The sequence below is a fragment of the Carlito syrichta genome, unplaced genomic scaffold (genome assembly GCF_000164805.1).
Source record: "Carlito syrichta isolate Samal-C Ts95f unplaced genomic scaffold, Tarsius_syrichta-2.0.1 Scaffold169463, whole genome shotgun sequence".
Classification (NCBI taxonomy): Eukaryota; Metazoa; Chordata; class Mammalia; order Primates; family Tarsiidae; genus Carlito; species Carlito syrichta.
Genome location: NW_007113559.1, coordinates 199942 through 224709, shown reverse-complemented (window position 1 = coordinate 224709; position 24768 = coordinate 199942). Strand labels below are relative to the sequence as shown.

Genomic DNA, 24768 nt, shown 5'->3' with positions numbered 1-24768 from the left:
CATTGTACGTAGGGAAGGGCACACAGCTAACAAGTAGAGCTGGAAATGAACTGGGGTCTTTTAACCATGGGTCCATGACTTTCTGGCAGTGTCAGTGTTCAGTGCTCACAAGAGGTTCTGTTGCTTCTGGGGTCACTCTGCTATTCCTCAACCCATGGTCAGCCCTGTCCCGTTGCTTTCATTTGCATACCATTTGCATATCCTCACTTGGGAATTTCGGATAATTTAAGCATCAACCTAGAAAGCATTTCTTGAATTGTAACAAGAATTGTCTACAGGAAATCATGCATCTAAAGAAGGTATTCTATTATGCAGTCATTAGCATCTTGTTTAGAAACCTCTGCTTTTCAGAAATAATTTCACAGAAGGCAATGGAGTTATCTATCAAGCATTTCTGAGAAATAAATACAAGAGATAGATGTGTGTAGTTCAAATCAGGACAACTCAATATATCTGCACTGGGTATTTAAGGAGTCCTGAGGTAATTGAACATAGTAATTGCGTTGCTGTATCTCAAGGGTTTCACTGACACTTGTTTTGTTTGTTTTGCCTGAGCCCATAATTGCAGAAATATTCTCCCATGATGATTAGTACCCAGTTTAAAATAGACTGTTTCATTAAAGGTAACTCCATAATGAGCCCAGTGAGGACCCAAGCTGGGTCCTTTAAAGATAGTAATTCCCTCTTCTTGCAGCCTGACCATGTGCTCACAGAACTGTGTGAGTTAAAACCTTCCACTTCAGTCCTGTTTGAATGGCAAGAAAAGAGGAGGTCGAATTACATAGCCTTTAAGGTCTGTTCCAGCTTTAGCATTCTGTGATTCTTTGGAATATTCACCAAATAGAAGTTCAAAAATTGATTCGGCTCTCACACTGAGAGGGAAGAATGCCCACAATTGAATAAAAGATTAGGAGCTGTAGAGAGGAAATCGTTGTCTTGAGTGAGTTCTTTTATTGGAAATCAGCCTTGGACTACTGGACAGGAAATTAAGTTCTTGCCTGGGTCATTAATCATTGTGCCGATTTGAAAATTGGCAGTAGGGGGAGGTGGCTATATTTGAGGAGGAAGGAAGGAGTGGGCGGAAACAGCTTTCCTCAAAGCTCCAGTCTGAGTGGGCATTAGCCGGTAAAGATAAGTGATAGCAGCCACCCCCTTGTGGTGGAGGTGTCTAGATATTTTTGTCAATTCTCCTGATAGTTCCCACACATCTCCCCAAACCTGTTTCCCACTTCCACCAAAAGGAGGGAAATAGAATCACAGGATTTTCAAGGAACAAAGGCAGAGATGTGATGGTTTAATTGAGGTTTATATTTCCCTGTTCAGCTCAAGAAAGGAAGACGAGATGAGGGTATCCTTAATTTTTGCGGAAGCTAACATTGATTTAAAAAATCAGCAAAACCACGGGGCATGGGTTATGCCATGTCAGGATAACCTGTGTCCCTCAAACTACTGTATCTTTCACCATCTCCTGTTTCTCTCCCTCTTTCCAAGTGGAACCCCACTCAGGCGTCAATGTCTTCTGCCTCATAAAGTTGGAGTTTCTCTCTGCATCTGCTCATTGGGCCAGAAACATATTAAGATCATCCTGGTTTTAACTTTTCCTTTCTCTTCCCCAGTATATGACTGTCTCAGAGCGTTTGCACTTTTTAGTTATTTTTCCTGTAAGGTGAGAAGTTTTGATAAATAAAAACTCGGCAGCAGATTTTATTTCCCAAAAAAAATAACAATTTTGACATCTCAGAGTATCATGTGTCTTAAAGCTGTTCCCAGTAGAGTCTAAATATACCTCTGGGCTTTCTTATCACTCATCAGAGCTGCCTAGAAAATGTGCCCCCCTCGGGGTATGATTGACTAAGTCTTCTTTAAAGCTCTCTCTCCTCTTACAGATTTTTTCTGACGGGAAGGAGGCTAAGTTGGGTTGGGAAAGGAACCTTTTGGCTCCCTTGCAGTTTGTGTGGGCTTTTGCTCGTTCTCTCTCTCAAAACACCTGCTTCTTTCCGACTGTAATTTCACAATGTTCTTAACTGCTCGGCACGCGAGATGGTCCTCAGCATCCTTGACAAATCCTGCCCTGAATCGTCCTCCCAAGCAGCCCAGGAGCTGGCCTGTGTGGTCATGGCTTAGGAGAAATAGACGTCGCTCTCCTCCCTACAACCCTGCGTCTTCTTTCCACATTAGTCTTGGCTGCTCTAGCCCCAGTATTTAACACCAATAATAAGCACCTTAGAGATGATCTGTCAAACCGGGAAGTAAAAAAAATCAAATGTAACCAGGTGAAGTGTCACTGTCAGCCCAGGAAGAGCATTCTGAGCAGTTCAGGATGTGGAGGATGAATCTATTGCCATGAGCCGCCTCTTCACAGGAAATCACACAGGCTTGCAGTATTGAGGACGCCTTTAAATTAAAAGGAGTAGGCGAGGCTTCCGCCTTACTGGAGTTTGTATACCTATTGCGGGATGTGACACAAGCTGTTCGGGGACTCTTGAAGTTCTGACTTGGAGCACTGGATCACAGCAGTAGCAGGGGCCTTGACCTTCTCGTTCGGCACTTGCCCTTGAAGCCTGGCTTCCAGTGTCAGAGCAGTTTCCCATCTGTAGACCCACGAACTTGCCCTTATTTGCGCCTTGACCCGCTACAACACCAAACACTGGTGAGAACTGTCCTTGGAACTCTCCTTCCCACTCTCTAGAATGTTCCATCTATCTTCTAGGTTCATTCTCTCTTTTTTTGGTTCATCCCTACTATGTTCTCTTGTCACCCCCTATAAGTTTGTCTCTTTGATCTTGGCTTCTCCCATCCTCAAGTTAGCAGCCTACTGAATACATTTCTACTTTTCTTATTTTATCATCTCAGACTCAGCTTCTCTAAAAGGAAAAAAAAATTCTCCCCTAAACTGGATACTCCTCTGCTAAGTCTATTTTTGTCATTGTCATTTCAATCCACATCCCAAGCCATCACACTGGTCACTGATATTCTTTCTCCATTGTGCCAGTGTTTTCAGGAAAGAACCCAAGCAGCCTTCCAGGGCGCAGATAGGTGGGGACAAGCATTAAGGGCTTAGAAATGGTAGGCTCCACCTCTGAAGCACCAAGTGCCAAACTGCACTGAATTCTTTTCTGGGCTTACTCCATTAGTGCTTGTAGCAGCCTATCAGATGCTACATAGGAGGAGCCATGCTCTACCCAGGGGATGGGAACAGGTACCGCTTTCCCTCCTCTTCTCCAGACAAAGCAGGACTGACTGTGCCTTTTAGTACAAGAAGGATGAATGGACTCTAAATCTAGGTTGCCTGCTGCTGGCAACTCACTTGGGGAATTTGTGTTTGGGGTCTTGCATCTCCTTCCTTTCTTTGTCCTTTCTTAGAGTGGTAAGACTTTCTAATGTGCCCTCTTTTGGGATGTACCTTTAGTTCTGCTGGAGGAGGAGCGAGCGATGCATACCTTAGTGTGCACAAGTTTTTAAGAGAGAGCGATCGAGGGAGCCGGATAGAGCTTGGTGTGCACTGACCAGCGTGGGTCTGAAGTCCTGTACTCTGGCGCTCATTCATTCAGCAGATGTACTGTTGATTGTGCAGAAATGTAATACTGGGTATCACTTGAGTGGTGCCACCCGGCCCCTGCTCCCACACGTGACGGGGAGAAATACTTCGGGTGAGCAGTTTTACAGTTAAGATTTAATTGAAATGGTGCTAAGTGCTGCAAAAGCATGGTCGGGGCATTTGGCTGTGCTGTCTCCAGGCCTTTCATCTGAGGAATCATGAGTGCATTGGAACAAGGTGCATATCGAGTGGGCTGGAGGGTCTGAGGGGCAATATGTCAGTCTTCTGCTTCAGCATCTCAGTAGCTCAACTCCATACTGTCCTTCAGCCTTCCCACCTGTTACCAAGCCCATCAGACTGTCCCAGCTGTGTGTTTCTCCCCTATGCCCATGTAGTCTCTCCACTTCCATTTTTTCTCCTCATTCTTCCACCTTCACCTCTTTTAAGTATCCAAAGCCCAACTGACCTCCAGGCCCTCCCTGACATCCCACTGACTTCTCCATCCTAACAATGCATTTGTGATCTGTCCCTCCTCTGATTATACCAGGAGTTCTCAGAGGAGGAGCCCTGTCACCCCTTGTTAGAAATGCAGGGTCTCAATCACCATGCTCAGTGGGGCCCAGCAATCTGCTTTCACAAGCTTTCTGGGTGATTTTGAAGTGCACACTAACATTTGAGAACCACTAGCTTATGTGACTCCTTTAGAATGGTATTATGTGTTGCCTTATTTTCTTATTCCATATCTTTTCTCTCCAATGAGATTGTAAGTCCACTGTTTTGCCTGCATTCATGTTTTTACACAGTGTTAGTATTTAACAGTTTAATGTATGTTTGGATAAATCCCTGAAAGCTATTTCAGTCATTTTTTTACCTCCTTTGATATGACTAGTAGTTTCAAATTGATCTGCTTAGAAATTTCTGGCATATGTAGAGAAATGTTAAGTTCTTCTGAAACCTCTGAGAACCAGTTGAGAAGTTCTCATTGGAAGGGGGTACAGTGTAACACAAAAAGGGGTCTAACCCCAAGGCTATTCTGTGGGTTTTTTAAGTGTGGGCAGAAATGTTTCTGAGATTTTAGATTATGCTTTTCTCAAATGATTGATGATAGCATTAAAGAAGGAGGAAAAAAAGCAACCAGAATTATCTATATGACATCAGTTTGGTAGAAATGATCAGATAGAAGGAGGAACAGATTTTCTTGTGAGCTATAGCTCCTGGTTAGATTGTGATGTTAGGGTAATGCTATGTCAGAGTATCTCTTTATGGAATTTTGGAAAGATTGTTGGAAAGGCAGTTGTTTAAGGGTGGAATATTTTAGTTTGTTTATCAAATCCAATGTTTGGCCTGTAAGACACTCAAAATGTTCCCTTCTTTCCTCCTTCCTTTTTCCCCTCCTTCTCTGTTTCCTTCCTGTTGTACTAAATAAGTATTTAAAATACTAATCTTAACTTTTCTTTCCAGAAATAAAAGTGTGGAGAAAAATTTTACTTCATTCCGTTTCATCCTGATAGTACATTCCCTTCCTACCCTCCCATATGCAACCATTTAAATGTATTTATTGTGCCTTTTTTCTTTGGATATGTATTTCTAAAAATGTAATGGTTTGTAATGCAAATATTTTAGATTTACATACATGATATTGTGTTTTAAATCTCTCTTTTTTTTCCACTTGGCATTATTTAAAGGTCCACTCTTGTTTCAAAATCCATTCTTGTTACTGTGTGTTTGTGTGGTCTCCCAAGAGTGGGCAACAGAAATAATGGTGCAGTAGACATCCTCATGCATTTCTTCTGCGGTCTTGTCTTGGGAGAACCTTTCTTTGGAACTTATGCACAGAAGTGAAATTGCTGGGTATTTGGAATATGAAGAGTTAATTTGACTAAATGGTGCCAGCGCACTTTCCACAATGGCTGCCCCAGCCCCACTTCCACCATAGTCCAGCAAGACTCCTACCCACATCAGGAATTTTCAGTTATGCTGCCTTCATAGGTGTGAAGTGATAGCTCTTAATGTGCATTTGCTTGCCTATGTGCTTGCCAGTCTTTGGGGTAGCCTCCCTAGTAAATTGCCTGTCCATGTTCTTTGCCATCATTGTATCGGTGGTGGTGGGGTATCGTTCTTGACTTTCAGGACACCACTGAATACTTCCAGTATCAGTCTCTTTGCAGTTTTAGATTTTGCAAGGATCTTCTATCATCTGTCTGTCAACTTTTCCCGCAGTATCCATAATTGAACAGAAAATCTTAAAGTAATCATTGTTCTGCCATATACTTCCAGCTTTTGAAGTACTCTGCCCCGAGGTGCTATCGGTTAGGGATTCATTTTAGTTTTCCTCAATATAGTGAGCCACTGTTACCAACACCAAAGACCAAGTAGTCTTTTCCAGTTGGCCTGTTGTGGTATCTTTATCATATACAATAAGTCCTCTGCATATGAATGAGTTCTGTTCTGAGAGCACAGTCATAAGTCCAATTTGTTTAAGTTCAGCAGAGTTAGCTTAAGTACCCAATTAACACAACCAACTATACATAACACCACTACTTTTATGCTTGCTTCCAGACATTCTGGGCTTGAAATAATGATACTATGATAAGGTACTCTATACTGTACTGTACAGTAAAGTACACAAAAGCACAGCCACTTGTAGAGGATGCATGCATGTGGCAATGTACACCAGACATGTGAACTAATTTATGTGATTAAACATGTGAACGCATGTTTGCATCTTTGAAAGTTTGCATCTTGAAAGTATGTATGTAGGGGACTCACTGTAACATAAATTTTTGTTTTGCATGTTCCTATTCTCTCTAGCTTCATTCATTCCACAAAATGCTTAAGTTGAAATGACCTCAGAAAGTTAGAAGAATAAACTGCTTCCCAATGACTAGTAGGAATAAACTCATGAAAATAATGTCATGTGCTCTTAACGCAGCCTTGTAAAGTTTCAGCTAGACTCCAGGTTGCAAAACAAAGTAATTGCTGAAAGAAGCTATTACTTGTTGGCATTGCCTGTTCTCCCTACAGAGTGTCAACTAGACCAACCAGCATAAATTTAGGTTTCTTCCCACTGTCTCCTATAATGATTCAGTTTATCAACTCTCTAGTCATTTTATATTTCCAAATTATCTGTAAGATATGCAAAATAAACATGCCACCTTAAATCATTTGCAGCTTAAAAACTGAGTATACATTGGAAAAATTCAGACCTATACATAAATGAAAGAGAAAGAAACAGAGATTTCTAAGTATTTTTCTGCTCATTAACTCTCCTCTGAGTGCCTTGTGTACTGCCTTGATCAGAGTAATAAAGAGGTAAATAAGTATCTTTGAAATTGTAATCTCTTAACAAATAGATTGGGGAGGCAAAAGCTAATTTGGCCCTTATTTTTAATTCTGCTACTGAATATTGATAATCAAAAGTAATATGATTACTTTACTAATTATTTACTATCAAATGGGGGCACATTGTCCTTTGCTGAGCATTGTACATACATGGCCTCATCTAATCCCTGCAACAGTCACATGAAGTAGGTATCATCCTCCCCATTTTATATGTCAGGGAACTAAAGCCCAGAGAACTGTCCTCCTTAGATCAGACATCTACTAAGGGGCAAGACTGAGATTCAAACCCAGGTCTGCTTGCTCCAAAATTGGGTTCATGTCCACTGCTCACACCGCTTCCTATGAGTGTGAATTAAACCTAAGTAATGCCTCACTAAATGAGGATGGTTATATTTACACAAAAATATTTGAATATTTGAATATATGTTTTACAGGAAAATGGTAAGCATCACCCTAACTCATTAGCTTTCTAATCATTCCATGTCACACAAATGAGCTGGTGTCCAGCTTTAGGCATTGCCATTTTTGTTTGTTTTAATCATACCTGTTTCTTCATAATGAGCTATCATCACCTTAGTATAATGAATTTTCTGTGCATATCCTTTTGTTTGCAAAGCTCAATATTTGATTTCTTCACTCATCCTATGTCCAGACATTAATGAAGGCAGTGCTGTCTCTGCGTCAGCAGTTACCATCAACATAAGATTAGTACATCAATCTACTAATTACCTGATGAGTATGTATCTTATTTACTTAATAGAATATTAACCATAATTCCCAGTCAGCATCTGTATAGATTCTTAAATACTATACATTCTCCATGTAGCCTTCTGATATCCCTGGCATTCTAAATGTTTTGGGGTTTTCTTTTTCAAGAAATAAAATTTTACAGCCACAAAATGAAAAAGTTGATCCCCTTAGTGCAGTATCAGAAATCATAGCTGCTGACTTTGTTATTATGGTTCTTTTTAAATTCCTCCCAGTGACTTCTGCTTATAAAAAGCCTGATATGACATTAGAAACAGGAGTATTTTTTCTTTGGCATGTATCTGTTCCCTGACAAAGTCACTCCTCTGTAAAAGTTCTTTTTCTCTCCAGCCTTGTTTATCCCATCAGGCATTCCTGCCAGAAGCAGCCCTGTTTACATAACTGCCCTTGTTGGTCGGAATATTTTACCAAGCAGCCATCCTCCCCTCACACCACAGCCTGTTTAACATGGAATAGGGTCAAAACCTGAAAGGCGTTAGAGAATGCTCAATAAGCTAGATTTGTGCTGAATGAAAGCGGAGGCATTTGGATGAAAACGAAGTATTGGGAGAGGGGAGTGAGAGCAGGGGCGTTTTGTCAGTAAAGATTGAAGAAAACAAAAGAAAAGAGAGTAGTTCTTTTGTGAGGGAGTGGAAGGGAAAACCGTTCACTGGTTTGGGAGTGGGACAAAGGTATGTATTGACTGTTGGAAAGCATGTGCATTCGTTAGCCACTTGAACACAAATGGAACTGCAGGTCGGCTAAGCAACAACATGGCTAGCTGCGTCTCCATTTTCTAATTAAAAGGAAAAGATTTAACAAGAATGAGGTGTCTCAATAATAATGTAGGCTTTTTCATTTTACTAGACTTTCCACTTTTTACTGCAGTTTTGACTGATTCTTAACAGACGTAGTACTCTAGGCCACCGTCACTGTGGTCACAAATATATTAGAGGAGTTGTATTTTAAGCATGAGGCATTTTAATTAGAATTGCTCTTTATTTGAACACAGGGGTTAGTAGGCAGCTTGTCATGGAAAAGATCACACTTGGGCCAAACACAGTGGCTCACACCTATAATCTCAACTCTTTGGGAGACTAAGGCAGGAGGATCACTTGAGGCCAGGATTTCAAAGATCAGCTTGGACAACATATCAAGAGCCCATCTCTATCCACCACCCCCAAAAAAAAACAACCAGAGATGGTGGTGTGTTCTTATGGTCCTAGCTACCTGAGAGGCTGAAGCAGGAGGATTGCATGAGCTCAGGAGTTAAAGGCTGCAGTGAGCCATGATTGCACCACTGCGCTCCAGCCTGGGTGACAGAGTGAAGCCCTATCTCAAAAAGAAGAAGAAGAAGAAAAGATCACATGTGTTATTTTCCAATCTCTATCTTTCCCAGAACTGGAGTCTCCAACCAGGTGGCAGTAAGCACCCTGAATGACTACCTTCTGCACTTTTCTCTCTTCTGCCTATCTCCTTAACTACCAATTGTGCCATTTCTTTGTCTATGTCAAATTTAGAATGGTTTTTGATGTCTCATAACTAGAGGAGTTTTTCAGGCTTACTGTAAGAAGAAGCTAACACTTTGTCCTGTCCAGTAAGAAAATCAGAATAACAGCATGATCACCCTCCTTTTAATTGACACCAAGTGCATCCCTATCCCACACTCCAGCTCCCCTCTGATGTATCCGTTTATTGAGCCCTCATCCTGTGCCACTTACTGTGTTAAGCCCTTTTTGTATGTTTGGTCATCCTAGTAAGTCTGGCATCGGTATTCTCACCCTGCGTTATGGCACTAGGAAGCAAATGGAGTTATGGAAGGTTATGATGAAACGAGTTACATGGTAGGAGGAAAGGCCCAGATTTGAGCTCCAGAAGTTAATGAACTAACTGCTGTGCAATGAGTGGTGGCAAAATGATAATCAGTGAATGCATGTTGATTGGAAGTTAACAACCCGGTGCTTACCATGAGAGCAGAACATGCCTGACTCTGGGGTGACTACCTTAGTCTTGTTCAGATGCAAGACTTCAAGGAGTCATCTGCCTGCCTTTCTCCTCTCCTCTCCTCTCCTCTCCTCTCCTCCCCTCCTCCCCTCTCTTCCCCTCCTCCCCTCTCCTCCCTTCCCTGCTCCTCTCCTCCCCACCCCTCCTTTCTTGACTTTAGTTTTTTAGAGTAGTTTAAGGTTCTCCGCAAAATTGAAAGGAAGGTACACCAGTTTCCCATATGCCCTATTCCTCCACGTGTACACAGCCTCCACCATCAGCATCCTATACCTGAGTGGTACATTTGGGTTTTTTGTTTGTTTTTGAATTGGGGTCTTGCTCTGTCACCCAGGCTGGAGTACAGTGTCAGAATCATGGGTCACTGCAGACTCGACCTCCTAGGCTCAAGCGATCCTCCCGTCTTAGCCTCCAGAGTAGCTGCGGCTACAGGCATGCACCACCACATCAGGCTAATTTTTATGATTTTTTGGAGAGATGATGTCTCACTATGTTTCCCAGGCTGGTCTCAAACCCCTGGGCTCAAGCAGTCTTCCTGTCTTGGCCTCCCAAAGTGCTGAGATTACAAGCATAAGCCACCATGCCCAGCCTAGAGTGGTACCTTTGTTATCGTTGATGAACTGACATTGACACATCATTATCACCCAGAGTCCATTTACATTAGGGCTCACTCTTGCTGTTGTACATTCTGTAGTTTTGGACAAATTATAATGATATGTATCTACCAATATAGTAACTTACAGAGTCTGATCACTGCCCTAAAAATCCTCTTTGGTCCACCTATTCACTCCTTCCTCCTCCCTCACCCCTGACAACCACTGATCACTTTACTGTTTCCTTTTGCCTTTTCTGGGAATGTCATATAGGTGGAAATAGACATTGTATAACTTTTTCAGATTGGCATCTTTCACTTAGTATTATGCATTTGAAATTCCCCCATGTCTTTTTCATGGCTTGATTGCCTTGCTATTTGTAGCTAAAAAATTTAATGAAAATGTATCCCTAAACTTTACAGAAATGCAGTGCAGGATCTATACAGCGTGATTTTGTTTTATTTCTTTGCTAGCTTTCCTATATCCAAGTCAATAAATACACGAAGCTGGATCGGGGGCAGGGAAGGTATTACAACTTGGACTGTCCTCTCAGCCCCCTTCAACAGTGCTGTGTATGTGCTACAGCATACTTTTAAGAAATCATTCCTGTTTTTGTACATAGAGTTTAATCACTTCAATTTTGGCACCATTGTTAAAAACTAAATCTCTTATAATCAAGGCACTTTTTTTCCTAATGAAAACCACAGCTTGAGCAGCTGCTTGTATTATTGTGTCTCCTCTGTGGTCCCACTGGTGTGTGGGAGTTTACTGTTAGGCTGTGGAAAAGGGAGCAAATAAGAAGCCAAGAACAGGGTCATGTTTCAATAGAGAAATAATGGTGGAATGCTAAAATCCTTGAATGTTCTCCTCACCCTCCTCACACTTGGACACACAGTCTGGCTCTCTTTTTCCTTTCTAAGTACTTCCATAAGGCATGGAAGAGAGACATAGAGCCATAGTACTGAAAACTCCTAGACTCAACTTTGGTATTATACAGCCTGCCTTTACTTTTGCCTGCAGTTGTAAGATAACTCTGTGCTGTGTGTGTTCATCGTTTGTCTGTTGGCTTTGCTGTGGTCTTCCTGTCCTTTTTTCTGGGTTGAAATCGTGTTGATTTGTGTAAGAGTCTTTTTCTTAGGTCAATGTCTATGTCCTGTTTTCATTTTTTATCTGTTTTCTTATCTCCCTCTCTCCCTATTTTCTCTTCCTGCTGTCTATTTTCTGTGCACCTTTGTTTGCTCCTACTCTCTTCATACTACATGCCTTAGAATTTCAGAAGTAAAAATTAAAGTTTCATTTTTGCTGCTTTTAATTTTTTATGTAGATACAGAGATCATTTTATATTTCTCTAAAAGGATACTACATCAAACAAAGTTGCTTTTTATATATTGGAACCTTGATTTTTTTTTAATGTAGGTTTTTGATCTTAGAAGCAGCTACTTCATCCAAGCTACTGGCTACAATGCCATGCCTCATAAAAGGGTATCTGGGTTCTGATTCCGCAGAACAGGGTGAATTCCCAGTGGCACCATGCTTCCGTCACCCTAAGTTATACTTAAATGAAGGTGTGCTTTATCATTTCACCAGTTGTCAGGATCATTTTGGGGATTAAGTAAAATAGTCTGAATAGCCCTTCCAACTCTATCAAAGAGTCCATTGCATTTATAAAAAAACTTTTTTTCTTGTTATTTTTTCAGTAATAGACAAGGCATAGCCAGCTCCTCATCTTATTGATTTCATCAAGGAGATGTTGGTGGCTTTTGGAAGCCACATAATAAAGGTGGATTTGAGGTCAGAATGTGAGTTCCAAACCTGGATGTATTACTGGCTTGCTCTGACCAAAGGCAAATTCCTTAACATCTGTAGTCAGCAGCAGTCTCCTCATCGGTAAAATCTCTAGTACTACCCGCCCATCTCCATGAGTTATGTTATCTTGTTTCTTATTATAGAGTTGTGAAGTACAAGTAAGGATTTACCACATAAGTAGGCTGCATCCACGTGAAGTTTGGGCTTCTAGGTGGCCCTCACTCCCCCGGTAGTGGACCAGGTGCTCTTTGGTGTTGTCATGTGCCCCCAGTTTCCCTCCCTCCCTCCTCTAGCAGTGCTCAGCGACTACCGATCCCACCTTGTGCTGATGTGACTAGTGATCATGGCCCACTTATGAGTGAGAACATGTGGTATTCAGTTCTTTGTCTCTGTGATAGTTCTTAGTATAATGGTCTCCAACTGCATTCAAGCTGCTGTGAAGGCCATGATTTTGTTGTTGTTTATGACTGTGTACTACTTCATCATGTATATGAAACACATTTTCTTTATCTGATCCATTTTTGGTGGGCAACAGGGTTAGTTCCATGTTTTTGCTGTTGTGAGTAGTGCGGCAATAAATATGTATCTGAAGGTGTCTTTTTGGTAGAGCGATTTATGTTCCTTCAGGTATATTCCCAGGAAGGGGATTACTGGATCGTTTGGAAGATCGATTTTTAGTTCTTTTATGAATTGCCATATACTGCTTTCCATAGAGATTAAACATCAACAATGTACAAGCGCTCCCTTTTCTCCGTGGCTGTGCCAGCACCTGTTGTTTTTGGACTTCTTATTAATGATAGCTATCCTTACCAGAATTAGGTGGTATCTCGCTATAGTTTTGATCCAGCAAATGGTGCTGGGAAGAATGAAACTGGACCCCTACCTATCACCATATTAAAAATGAACTCAAAATGAATCAAGGACCTAAATGTAAAACCTCAATCTATAAGATTCCTAGAAGAAAACATAGGAAATACTCTTTTGGACATTGGTGTGGGCAATGAATTCATGACCAAGTCCCCAAAAACAAATGCTAAAAGCTAAGATAGGCGGGACCTCATCAAACTGAAAAGCTTTTGCACAGCAAAAGAAACCAATGAGAAAGTAAAGAGACAACTCAAAAAATGGGGGAAAATATTTGCAAATTATGCATCTGACAAAGGCCTAACACCCAGGATCTATAAGGAACTCAAATGAAGTGGAAGAAAAAAACAAAAAAACAAACAACTCCATTAAAAAGTGGGCAAAGAGCATGAACAGCACTTCTCAAAAAAGGATATACAAGCAACCAACAGACACATGAAAAAATGCTCAGCCTCGCTAATCATGGACTGTTGAATGAGGTAATATGTGTGAGAAAGGTACGCTGACAGCAAAAAGTCATCCTGAGATGACTCTAGTCCAGTGGGTCAGGCTCTTTCTTTTCTATTTTGTCTTTCCAAATCTGATAAGAGTCTCTTTCTTAAGAAGCTGATCGTTTGATGTATGATTCTCTCTTCTACTTCTTTGTCAGTGCTGGTGTTGGACACGTTCCGGCATTCTGAGTTGGGCAAGATCTCCTATTCTTTGTTATCATTTTTTTGTGGGTTCAATATGTTTGGCAGGCCAGTAGACGTAGGAGCTAATACACCCAGGCAGAGCATTGTCAACAGTATAGGTTAAATGAGCTTGTTCACGTTGCTTATGCTAAAAGCTATAAACAGAAGCTTTCACTTCCGGACCATGGTTTCAAGTGAAGGGAGAGTGAAGTGTTCTTGGAGCCTAGACTTACCACCTAAATTTCTTGAACATTTCTTGAGCAACATTCACCCACTCACATATAACATCACCTAGATCGGTGATGTAATAAGCCCTTGGCCAAACCACACCTCTGCCCTACTCTCTCAAAAATGCAGAGCAGTCCTTGCGCTAGATGAGATTTTTGTATTGGAGGTGACTATTAAAAACCATTAAAAGTTGGACACATTTATATAAAAATCCAGATTTTCTGCCTCTGGGAATCAGCAAGTGTTGGAGTTTTGAGGTCACCATCTCTACCCTTTTTTTAATTTTACCAGTTTATAACTTTTCAGGTTCCCTGAGTATTTGAGTTTGAGGCTCTCAAAAATACATGTTTTTCTTCAAAGAAACCATTTATTGAGTTTCTAGTATGGATTCAAACTCTGCTATCAGAGAAGACACAATTTCTGCTGTTAGACATTGTGGTCTGAGAAAATAGTACAAAAGCAAGTGAAATGTATAAGGAATAAGTAAACATTAAATTCTGGTAACAAGTATAAATAAAGATAAGCATGAGTTGAAGTTCTTAGGGAAAGCTTCATGGGTAACATTGGACTTTAGCTGATGCTTAAATTCCTTTCTTCACTCAGCCATCATAAGCACCTACTGTGTGTCTTACCCAGCACTGGAAATAAAAAGGTGACTAATACATCTCCTGCTTTTGTTAGAATTCTTACTGTTTAGTTTACAAAGATAGACAAATAAGGACAATAAAATATTACATATGCTTGGATTAAAATCTGTAGATAAGATAATGAAATCACTAAAGAGATTGTGGTCAATTGCATACCTTGGATAAGAAGATTATTTTACAGAATATGAGATAAATGAATTGATTTGGAAGGTAAATAGATTGGCCAGACCTGGTTATAAAGGAGAAGTATTCCAGATTGTGCATTCAATGGAGTTCATTGTGGATAGATCTCGAGGGGAGAAAAGTGAGAGCCAGATCTTAGAAGGCCTGTGTGCACATCTCCCATGTGTCTCCCCCAAATGCACTCTCCACTACCTCCACCCTGCTCCGCCCCAGAGGCTAACCCATAAGGCTAGATCAACAGACTAACCTGCCTTTTGATATCTAGTTAGTTTCAGCTGATTGATAGACAGCCTTAGCCAGAGATGGGCAGGAAGAAAGTGAGGTCGAGGTCTTTATTCTCTGTTGGCTGCCTCCCTTGAAAGATCACCCGGGGCCAGCCACTTCTCTTCTCAAAGCCAGGGTATTTTTATGCAACTCTTTCTTTCCAGTAACTAGCCCCCCCCCTTTGTCCCTTCAGGCCAATTGTGTTGACATCTTCTCTGATACAGTCCCCAGTTATCACTATAGCCTACCCACATCATTACCAATAGTCCCATTGTAGATAAGTCCAGTACAAATTATCCTAAACTGGAATACAATTAAATTCTGATTTTAAGCAGTGGTATAAGGATGGTTCCCTGGAGTGGAAGTCTAGAGGCAAGGCAATCAACCAGGAAAACTGACCAGAGTGAGAGATGCTGTGGTTGGGAATAGCGATAGAGATAGAAATGAATTGATTGACGTAAGAAAGGGAATAGAGTTGAAATTGATACCAGTTGGACAGGAGAGATTAGGAAAATGAGTCAGTGATGACCACCCAGATTTCTGACTTGGGTGGTTGCTTGATTCAAGAAGAAAAATGATTTGAGTTTTGCATGTGCTGATTGTTGAGATCTTTGTGGGAGAGCCATTGGAGGTGTATTCCACCAAGGTATTGGGTAGAACAGTGTGAGTCTCTCTTTAGGAGAGATCTGAGAGGAAGGTTAGTGTATTGTCAGTTTATGGGGGTCCTTGAAGCCAAGATGATAGAGGAGGTCCCCCGGGAGAGCTGAGGGAAGGAGAAAAGATGTAAACTTAGAAAGGAACATGATCGAGCACAGACCTCAAAATGTCACTGAGAGGATCCATAGTTTTGCACAGACTGAGGAAAGAGAATGAGCGAAGGTAGAGGGGAAAGGGATGAATGGATGTTGGTTGCGCAGATGGCCGGAAAATGTTTGCACAATATAAGTGTAGCCAGATCACAAAGGGACTTATAAGCCAAGGCAGAGGAGCCTGGGCTTGGTGGTTAGAGATTAAAGTGCTATTATATGTTTATTTATTCATTTATTCTTCAAGTGTTTATAGAACTCTTAGTTTCTTGAGAGAAATGGATTTTTTGTTGTTGTAACATTACTGTCGTATTTTAATGTGAATAATGCAATGATGGAAGAACAGAGGTGGAAATGGGCTTAACATCTGGAGCAGTAATACTGTTACAGGGTGATGAGGATCAAAACCAGAATAGTAGCAGTGAGTGCTGGGGGCACAGATCTCAAGGACAGAAACTCCCAAGATTTCGGTCATAACATATTAACAGTCAAGTTCATTGTAAGACCTTTTTAGGTTTCATCCTGTTTATAATAAATTACAACTGAACAATGAGATGCAATGAAAAATGCAGTTTACCCATTTTCAAAAAAAAGGAAAACCATTTGCATGGTATGAAATAGCTTGGCTGGGTAGAACATGGATCCCAGAATAATTCAGTGTTGAATCCAGGTAGACCTAATTGAGATCAAGAATGGCATTTCAGAATTGAAAAGAGAGGTTTGACCACTTGTCTTACACAATCTCAGATGGAGAAATAAGTAGAAATACCTACAGATTGTTTATGGTGAAGTTCACTATTTTTTATTGATGCTTTCTTTCCCTGGCTTTAATTCCTTTTGTCTGCAGTTATATGTTTTGAGTCTTTGTGCTGAGATTTGTTCCTGACCCCTCTTTTCCCCCAATTTTACTTCCACTCCCCTCCCTCCAAAATCATAATTTTAGGAACTAACTAGAAGTGAAGCAGGGAATTGGATTTTAGAATAGGAAATGCCAAATTGTAGTATTTCAGGTTTATGCTTTTTATTTTTTTTTAAATATGATTAGATTAGCAAAAATTTTAGAGATTCAGAAATTGGCAATAAGAAAATGAACAGAAAGTTCACAGAATATGAAATATAAGTTACTTATAAAAATAATTGTATCCTCCTTTGTAATAAGAAAAATGCAGCTGGGCTCAGTGACTCATGCCTGTAATCGCAGCATTTTGAGAGGTCGAGAGGATTGCTTTAGCCCAGGAGTTCAAGACCAGCCTAGGCAACATAGTGAGATCCTGATTCAAAACGAAAGAGGGAGGGAGGGAGGGAGGAAAGGAGGGAGGGAGGAAATGCAATTAAAATCCCAATGAGATACAATTTTTCACCTGTCAGATTGGCAAATTTTTTTTGTTTTGTTTTGCAATAAGCAATTAGGAAAGGCATTGTTGGTAGTATAAATGGACATAGACTTCTACTTAATTTGGTAATAAATATTAAGACTAAAGATGCACTTACCCTTTGGCTCAACAATTCTTCATTTAGGCATTTTCACTCTAAGGTACGTAGATTAAGTACACAAAGCCTTTGGCACAAGAATATTAACTTCGGTATCACTGTGACTCCTAAAGACTGGAATAAATGTGGATGTCCTTCAGTAGGGGACCAGTTAAATTAGTCACCATGCACCATGTGCAATACTGTGCAACTCTTAAAAAGGAGACAGATTTTTCTGGTGGAATAACTGTGCAGAGTACAACTATTTGTTTTGAAAAAGGGTGGCAGCATGCATGTAGACTATACCAGATACTGTCTCTGGACTGATGCCCAAGAGACTGATAGCAGCTGCCTCAGGCCTTAGCTAGGAGATCTGAGGATAAGAATGGGGGTGGGGGAAGACTTATTTCACCCTACACCCTATAATACTGTTTCAATTTTTTGGCACATGCATATGTTAAGTAATCTCTAAGACTCTTCACATTACTCAAGAAAGGGGAAGCAAAGTAGCATTCACTGTTGGTGAAATGAATTTTCATGCCCTGTTGGTGGGAGTGAACATTTCCATAAACTTTTTTAAAAGACAAAATATTATTGGTTGGTACCATTCAAAATAAGGCACTGCCTATCTTTTACAGGGCAGTTCTACTTTTACATGTTAATCCTGTAGAAACTCTAGCCTGCCTGCATACATACGATAAAAATACAAGAGTGTTTTTGAACTTAGATATTGTTTTACAAGTGCAGATTCCTGTCCAGGTTTATTTACTTCTTAAAAAATGGCAAGTGGTTTTTTGTTTCTGTCACTTGAGAATTGGCCACTTCTTCACATTTGGAAATGGCCCAGTGGTTTTAAGGTCTAGCTATATGAGCCATTTAAAATACATTTTTTTCATACAAGTGACTTGAAACCGTCTAGCTTTATGTCTGTGGGCTGGCTCTTAAAGAGATAAGAGGAGTTTGGTTATTCGTTCATTCATTCATACACAGTTTTATAAGCACCTGCTTAGTGCCATGTGTGGTCTGATGCTGAAAATACCACACTGAATGACACACACCTGGGCCCTCCCCTTCATAGCATGTTCAGTATTCCAGGGTTCCCTTTTCCTAGCCCTTTTGCTCATGTTAGCCAGCCTTAGCCACGTTGCTTTGGTGTTCCGGTGCCATGTTTCTTGCTTTTGCTTTCTTTTCTATTTTTATCACTTTGGATTGGTTTCTGTGGTGTTTTTCTGCTCTCAGTAACGAAGGAGATGTCAGCAGAATGCTGTTGCCCACTTGAATTATGGGCCCGTAGATGGATCCTGAGGGCCTCCGTTCTCTTTCCATTTCTTTTTATTTGCACATATAAAGTAGACCCCTGTGCCAAGGGGATGGCGGACAGTGAACCCATCGCCATAAAAGAGGATTTACCACAGGCTGTGCTCATTGCCAGCGGTGATGGTGGCCAGTGAAGCACGCGTCACAGGGGGCACATCCTCACTGGCGGCACAGTGTGGACTTCCTGCTAACCATAACTTTCCAGCCAGTAGCAAACCAGACAGACCTGAATTTGACCACCTCTCACTGTCCCTGTTACTTCTCTGCACCTCAGCACTATTGCTGTCTCTTCTTAATTAGCAAAATGTGTTTCCATTTTTCATTTCTGCCAGGTGACCTTTCCCTCTAAGTAAAGGAGAGCATGTTGAGCATCGTGCAGGTTAGAAACTTAGTTGAAGGGAAGATTTGGGGCCTCTTAGCTATACTTATCTGTAATCTCTTGTGAGATCAGTCACCATATCTAAAGGGACACACACAAAATGGCTATTTTCTAGATGACAGTTATTTCATAATATCAGTTATGAAATATAATTTTAGGAATACAACATGAAATACAGCATCCATCTTTGCTTTTTAAATATGACCTCCAGTTTATGTAAATCATAATTGGTGAGCATGTCATTGGTGTTGAATTTGTTCCTGGGAGTTTCAGGGGCCTGCAGATGGAACTGCTCCCACAATGGAGACATATTATGAAATCATCAAAGCTACTGAAAGACAATGCAGCTTCCTCCCTCTCAAGAACAGAGTTTGACAGTAACATCTCAGAACAGATGTTTCAACAGTCTCCAAATGTTTTTATTTGGTGGCACAAAGACTCTGTTATTCATGAAATGGTCTGTTAAAAAATTAGTTCCTCCATGTGGGGATTGTGGGAAAATGTGTCATGTGAATTGATTTCACTTTGGCAGGAAACTGGCTCTTAACTCTTTAGATTGTCTCCAAGGTTTGATTCCAACAAGGTTCAATTCCAGATCACAGCAGTTGCAGAGAAGGTGGTAAAACCGTAGTCAGTGTCTTTCCCAGAGTTGATTCATCTGAGGATGTCACATTCTTTTATTTTTAAAAAAATAGAAGTTAAGTAAAGGTTTATAGAAATTTGGTCTTGTGAATAACAATGAGAAAATGTGGGCCTTCGTGCTGGCTGGTTATTTGCATTATCTTCCTAAGACAAGTCCACTTCTACAGCTTATCTTGTTGATTTTAGACTCCAGCTTAAAGAAAAATCTGCCATTTGAAGACAGACATGGGCAGCTCAGGATGTGGTTTAAGAGACCTTGGTGTGACTGTCTAGTAGTGTGGAAGAAAGGGACTGGTCATCTTCACTTCTCATGTCTTGTCTTGCCACTACCCCAATCTGTACTTTCCACTCCTAACCGGACAGAGGTCAAGCACACTGTGGCCTGTTTTAGCAAATAACATTTTTGGGGACACACCTGCTGTCACTCATTTGCGTATTACTGTGGCTTCTTTTGTGCTTCATCACCAGCATTAAGTAGTTGTAAATAGAGACCGTCTAGCCCACGAAGTCTAAAATATTTACAGAACAACTTTGCCAACCCCTGCAATAGGAAGTCACATGTGTACTGTGACCCAGCGTTTGAACATTACATTAAGAAGATATTTGGTAGGTTTTAGCTGTTTCCATTTTAAAGGTAGTTGTGGAGTATAAGAAATGTAAAGTATTATTTGACTTTTGATAATTTAATATCTCACAAGAGAGTGTTTAAAATACAACAATACATAGCTACAAATAAACATATTAATTAAAATCTTCCAGGACAATCTGAAAAAAACTATGGAAAAGAGGAGAGAGATGTTAGTGAACTGTCTATTGGGTATTCACCAAACAGTGAAAATAATGAATAAAAGGACCCTATGTGATGCACAATACACTTAAATGTTGAAAGTTGTAGGTAGTATTTGCATATTTAGTTGTTACTTCATTTTTTCTTATTCTCTCATCTGTGTATGTTCATTGTTCTTAGTACAGTTTCTTGTACATGCTCCCAGTGTATGTGATTCTGAAGTCTTCTCGTCCAATGAGATGACAATCACAGGTGACTGTCCAGCTAAATACTGACACCACAGCCATGCCAAATATGATGACACTTTGGGTCCATCTGCTGAAATACGTATGAGGCTTGCAATAATACAAGAGCACAGACACAACAGAAAAATAATTAAAGCATGCTTAAAGAACAAGAACCCAAGTTGAGGGAGAGGAGGAATAAAGGTAGTTATATCAAGAAACCAAGACTCCTTTGAGCCAACGTCAGCAATCATGCTAAACAGGGAAGAAAAGAAAATAGGAGTTCTAAAGCTCTTATTTCATGAGAATAAGCATTCTACTTTATCAGGAAATACATTTTTTTTCCTAAGAGGACTCTCTTGCATAATCTTTTTTTAAGGACTTGATCAGCACCTGCAGTGCAGAGATACTGCAAACCTGTACCATCCAATATGGCACCCCTAGTGACTTGTGGCTACCAAGCACTGGAAATGTGGCTAGTCCAAGCTGAGATGGTCCATAAGCATGAAACCTACATCGAATTTAAAGATTTAATGTTTAAAAATAATGTAAGATACTGATGATGTTTATATTGAATTTAGATATATTATTTAAATAATATATTTAAACCAAATATATTAATTAGTTTATCAAGTTTACATTAAGTGATATACAAATAAATTTAAATTATATAAAATATATTGTTAAAATTAATTTTGCCTCTTTTTACTTCTTTGACGTGGCTACTAGAAAATATATAATTCCATCTGCGGCTTGCACTATGTTTGTATTAGCACTGATTGATAGGGTAACATTTTATGTATTAGGGTACAGTGATGCCCTTTCCAAGGAATGCATTTCTGAGAGGACAGAATGGAATTTGGTGTAGGCATATGGTTTTTGATAGTCTCTTCACTCAGAGATTGGGCATCTGCAAACAGCTTAATATTTGGCATACATACAGATTCCCCCCACCTTGGGAACATTTTTCTAAAATGTTGATCACAAAATTTAAAATTAAACTATTCATACTCTTGAAAAGATGATATCTCTTTCAGGTTTTCATGAAATTATACCTGGCTTAATGATAGATGACTTGGATTATGTTCAGGTTTCAAATCTGTCATTTCTCTTTTTATTCTTCTAATTAGAAAATATAAATCACAATTACAGATAATTGGAAATGTTGGCAAATACCTGGTGTCTCTGTGAAATGGTTTGAAATATTCCAACCAAGGACCTAGAAATGATAACTCGCTGAAGACTGCTTTTGCCCCCTGGTATAGCACATCCCAATCCTAAAGATTGTATATTTCATTTTGTAAGATAATTCCAAGTGTATATCTAGTTCCTGCTGGACTGTAAGCTTTGAGAGGACAGAGATTTGTGTCCGTTATGTTTATTGATGAATCTCTAGCATCTAGAATAATCCTGCCACTAGCAGATGCTAAAATAATGTGTTGAAAATATGAACGAAAGTTGTCCTGTTTCTGCCTGTGAGATCTGCCTCATGAAAGCTTTTAATTCCTTGTTACATTTCTCGAGGATTACACTGTAAGCAGGATGCACAAAATACTAAAAAAAACTTTGTCTTTGACTTGATTACATATTTTTTTTTTATTCAAGACTGAAAACAAGTCCTCTAGAATGTAGCGGCAGTGGAACAGATATTGAAGATGCATAAACAATATAATAGATCCTTGAACTTTTAGGGATATTCAGAGTTCTTCACAAACCCCCAAACTGTCGATACCATGGTAATATAGTTTACTCACATGAATTTCATACAAAGCAATAAAGAGAAGAGGAGGAGGTCACTTGGGGCTCCAGGGGCTGAGGGGCTACCCTCGTTGGGAGGAGGCTCACCCCACAGCTCAGCTCTCTACGGCTGCTTCACACTCATGCTTCAGCAATAGCACAGGTCACAGTGGCTTCACACTCATGCCTTGGCGGTGTCACAGTGGCCCCACATGTGTGTCTTGGTGACATCACATGTCACAGTGGTGTCACTCATGCCTCAGCAACGTCACACGTCACAGCAACCTCACACTTGTGCCTCAGCAATGTCACATGTCACAGCAGCTTCACATTTGTGCTTCAGTGGCATCACACATCACAGCAGCTTCATACTCATTCATCAGTGACATCACACATCACAGCAGCCTCACATGCGTGCCTCAGAAGTATAACATATCGCATATCATGCCTTGGCAATGTCACACGTCACAGTGGCCTCACATTTGCATCTCAGCAAAATCAAGCGTCATGGCCGCGTCACAGTCATGCCTTGGCAACATCACACGTCACAGCAGCTTCACACTCATGCCTCAGAAATATTAATATCACAGAGAGCTTCACACTCGTGCCTCAGCAACGTCACACCTCACAATGGTTTCACACTTATGCCTCAGTGACATCACGCATCACAGCAGGCTTCACACTCAGTCGTGCCTCAGGGACGTCACATGTCACAACAGCCTCACACTCGTGTCTCAGTGACATCACACATCATGGTATCATCACATTCTTGCCTCAGTGACATCACACATCACACTCATGCCTCAGTGGTGTCACACACTACAGTGACTTCACACATGCCTCAGTGACATCACATGTCACAGCAGCCTCACACTTGTGCCTTAGTGACATTGCACATCATGGTGACCTCATACTTGTGCCCCAGAAACATCACACATCATGGCAGCTTCAGACTTGTGAGTCAGTGATGTCACACGTCACAGCGATGTCACACTTGTTCTTCAGTGATGTACGTGTCACAGCATCATCCCACTCATGCCTCAGCAACATCACACATCACAATGGCTTCACACTCATGCCTCAATGACATATATCACAGCAGCTTCACACTCATGACTCTACAACATCACACATCTCAGCAACATCACACTCATGCCTCAGTGATGACACATATCACAGCATCTCATGAGCCCTTGACATTGGCCATGTATTATTGAAGCCAGTGAAAACCAGGAATCTACTATATTATTTTGTCTTACTTGTAAAAATTTTAAGTACTAAACTTAAGAAAGTAGTTCTCCCAGGTTGCGAAGCCTTGGTTTTAGAATATAATATTTGTGGGTGTTATTATAAGTAAATGGCAAGGTAACTTACTGTTAAAAACAAAATGAGTGACCGTATATAACAGAATACATTTTCACTTGGAGATCAATTGACACGTATGTATACATTCAGTTAGGTTTTGGACCTCTGGTGATAAACTTCTGAATGTAAACAAAAAAAAGGGAAAAAAATACGTCTGTTTTCATTTTCAAGCTGTTTTTAAAATACGTACACATATATATTTGTAGTTTAATGAAACCTGCCATGATGACTTTTTTTTTAATGAAGAAGATGAACAGAAATCTTTACTAAAGATGGGTTGGAGCAAAAAAAAAAAAAAGGATGCTGTTGCCATGGTGACAGCTGTCCAGCAGACACATCTCACATCTCTTCCGTGTATCATGTGTTTTAGGGCAATTCAAGCTGCTGGAACAAGACCGAGATATAAAGGAGCCAGTGCAATATTTCAACAGCGTGGAGGAGGTGGCTAAGGCATTTCCTGAGCGTGTGTACGTCATGGAGGAAATAACATTCAACGTGAAGGTAGCTGGTGAAGAACCAAATATTTATCCTCGCTAAAAATAATTTAACTTTCAAGTCTGTATGTACAGAGTGAGTGTTCCTCCGCACCTCCCAGGAGAATTTGATCTTCCTAATGGGTTGGCTACAGTGGCCAGAACTGCATGTACCACAGCTGGCCCGACTCCCCGACAGCTCCTATCTTTTGTTAGAATTAAAACCTGATATCTGAGTTCAAAACTATCGCTGTTAAGGCAGATAAAAGATTTTTTTTTTTTTTTTTTTTGGTTTCGTTCTCTAATACATAACAGTTGTTTGGCCAACAACTGTGATTGCTCCACTTCCGTCAAAGGGATACGATTAAACTAATACCAAACACTTATTTTTTTAAAAGAAAGGAGAAGGCTTCCAGAGCATTGCTTGAAATCAGCATGTCTCCATTCCATTCTTTGTGGTCTATTTCAGCATACATAGAGAAGACTGATAGGTGGGACATGGGCCAGAGAAGACTGTTTGCAGGGCTTCATTTATTCTGCATTCTTAGAGGGTCAGTGCAGCCCCCTTCTACATGTTGAAGAGGGATGGACCAGAGAAGCAAGCCACCACCTTATTGCCTTCACGTCCACTCTTCTGCCTTCACGTCCACTACATTTTCTTCAGCAACACCCACAATTATA

At 40.4% G+C, this 24768-nt stretch overlaps 1 protein-coding gene across 1 annotated transcript in view; it reads left to right on the top strand.

Moving 5' to 3' along the window:
- Positions 1–4151: 4151 nt before the first annotated feature.
- Positions 4152–24768, top strand: part of GAREM1 (GRB2 associated regulator of MAPK1 subtype 1) — a 63175-nt gene continuing 42558 nt past the window's right edge. The window contains exons 1-2 of the mRNA XM_008051302.2: positions 4152–4197; positions 23985–24115. Of these exons, the coding sequence (XP_008049493.1) occupies positions 24089–24115 (27 nt within the window). The 5' untranslated portion in view covers positions 4152–4197; positions 23985–24088. The remainder of the gene's footprint in view (positions 4198–23984; positions 24116–24768) is intronic.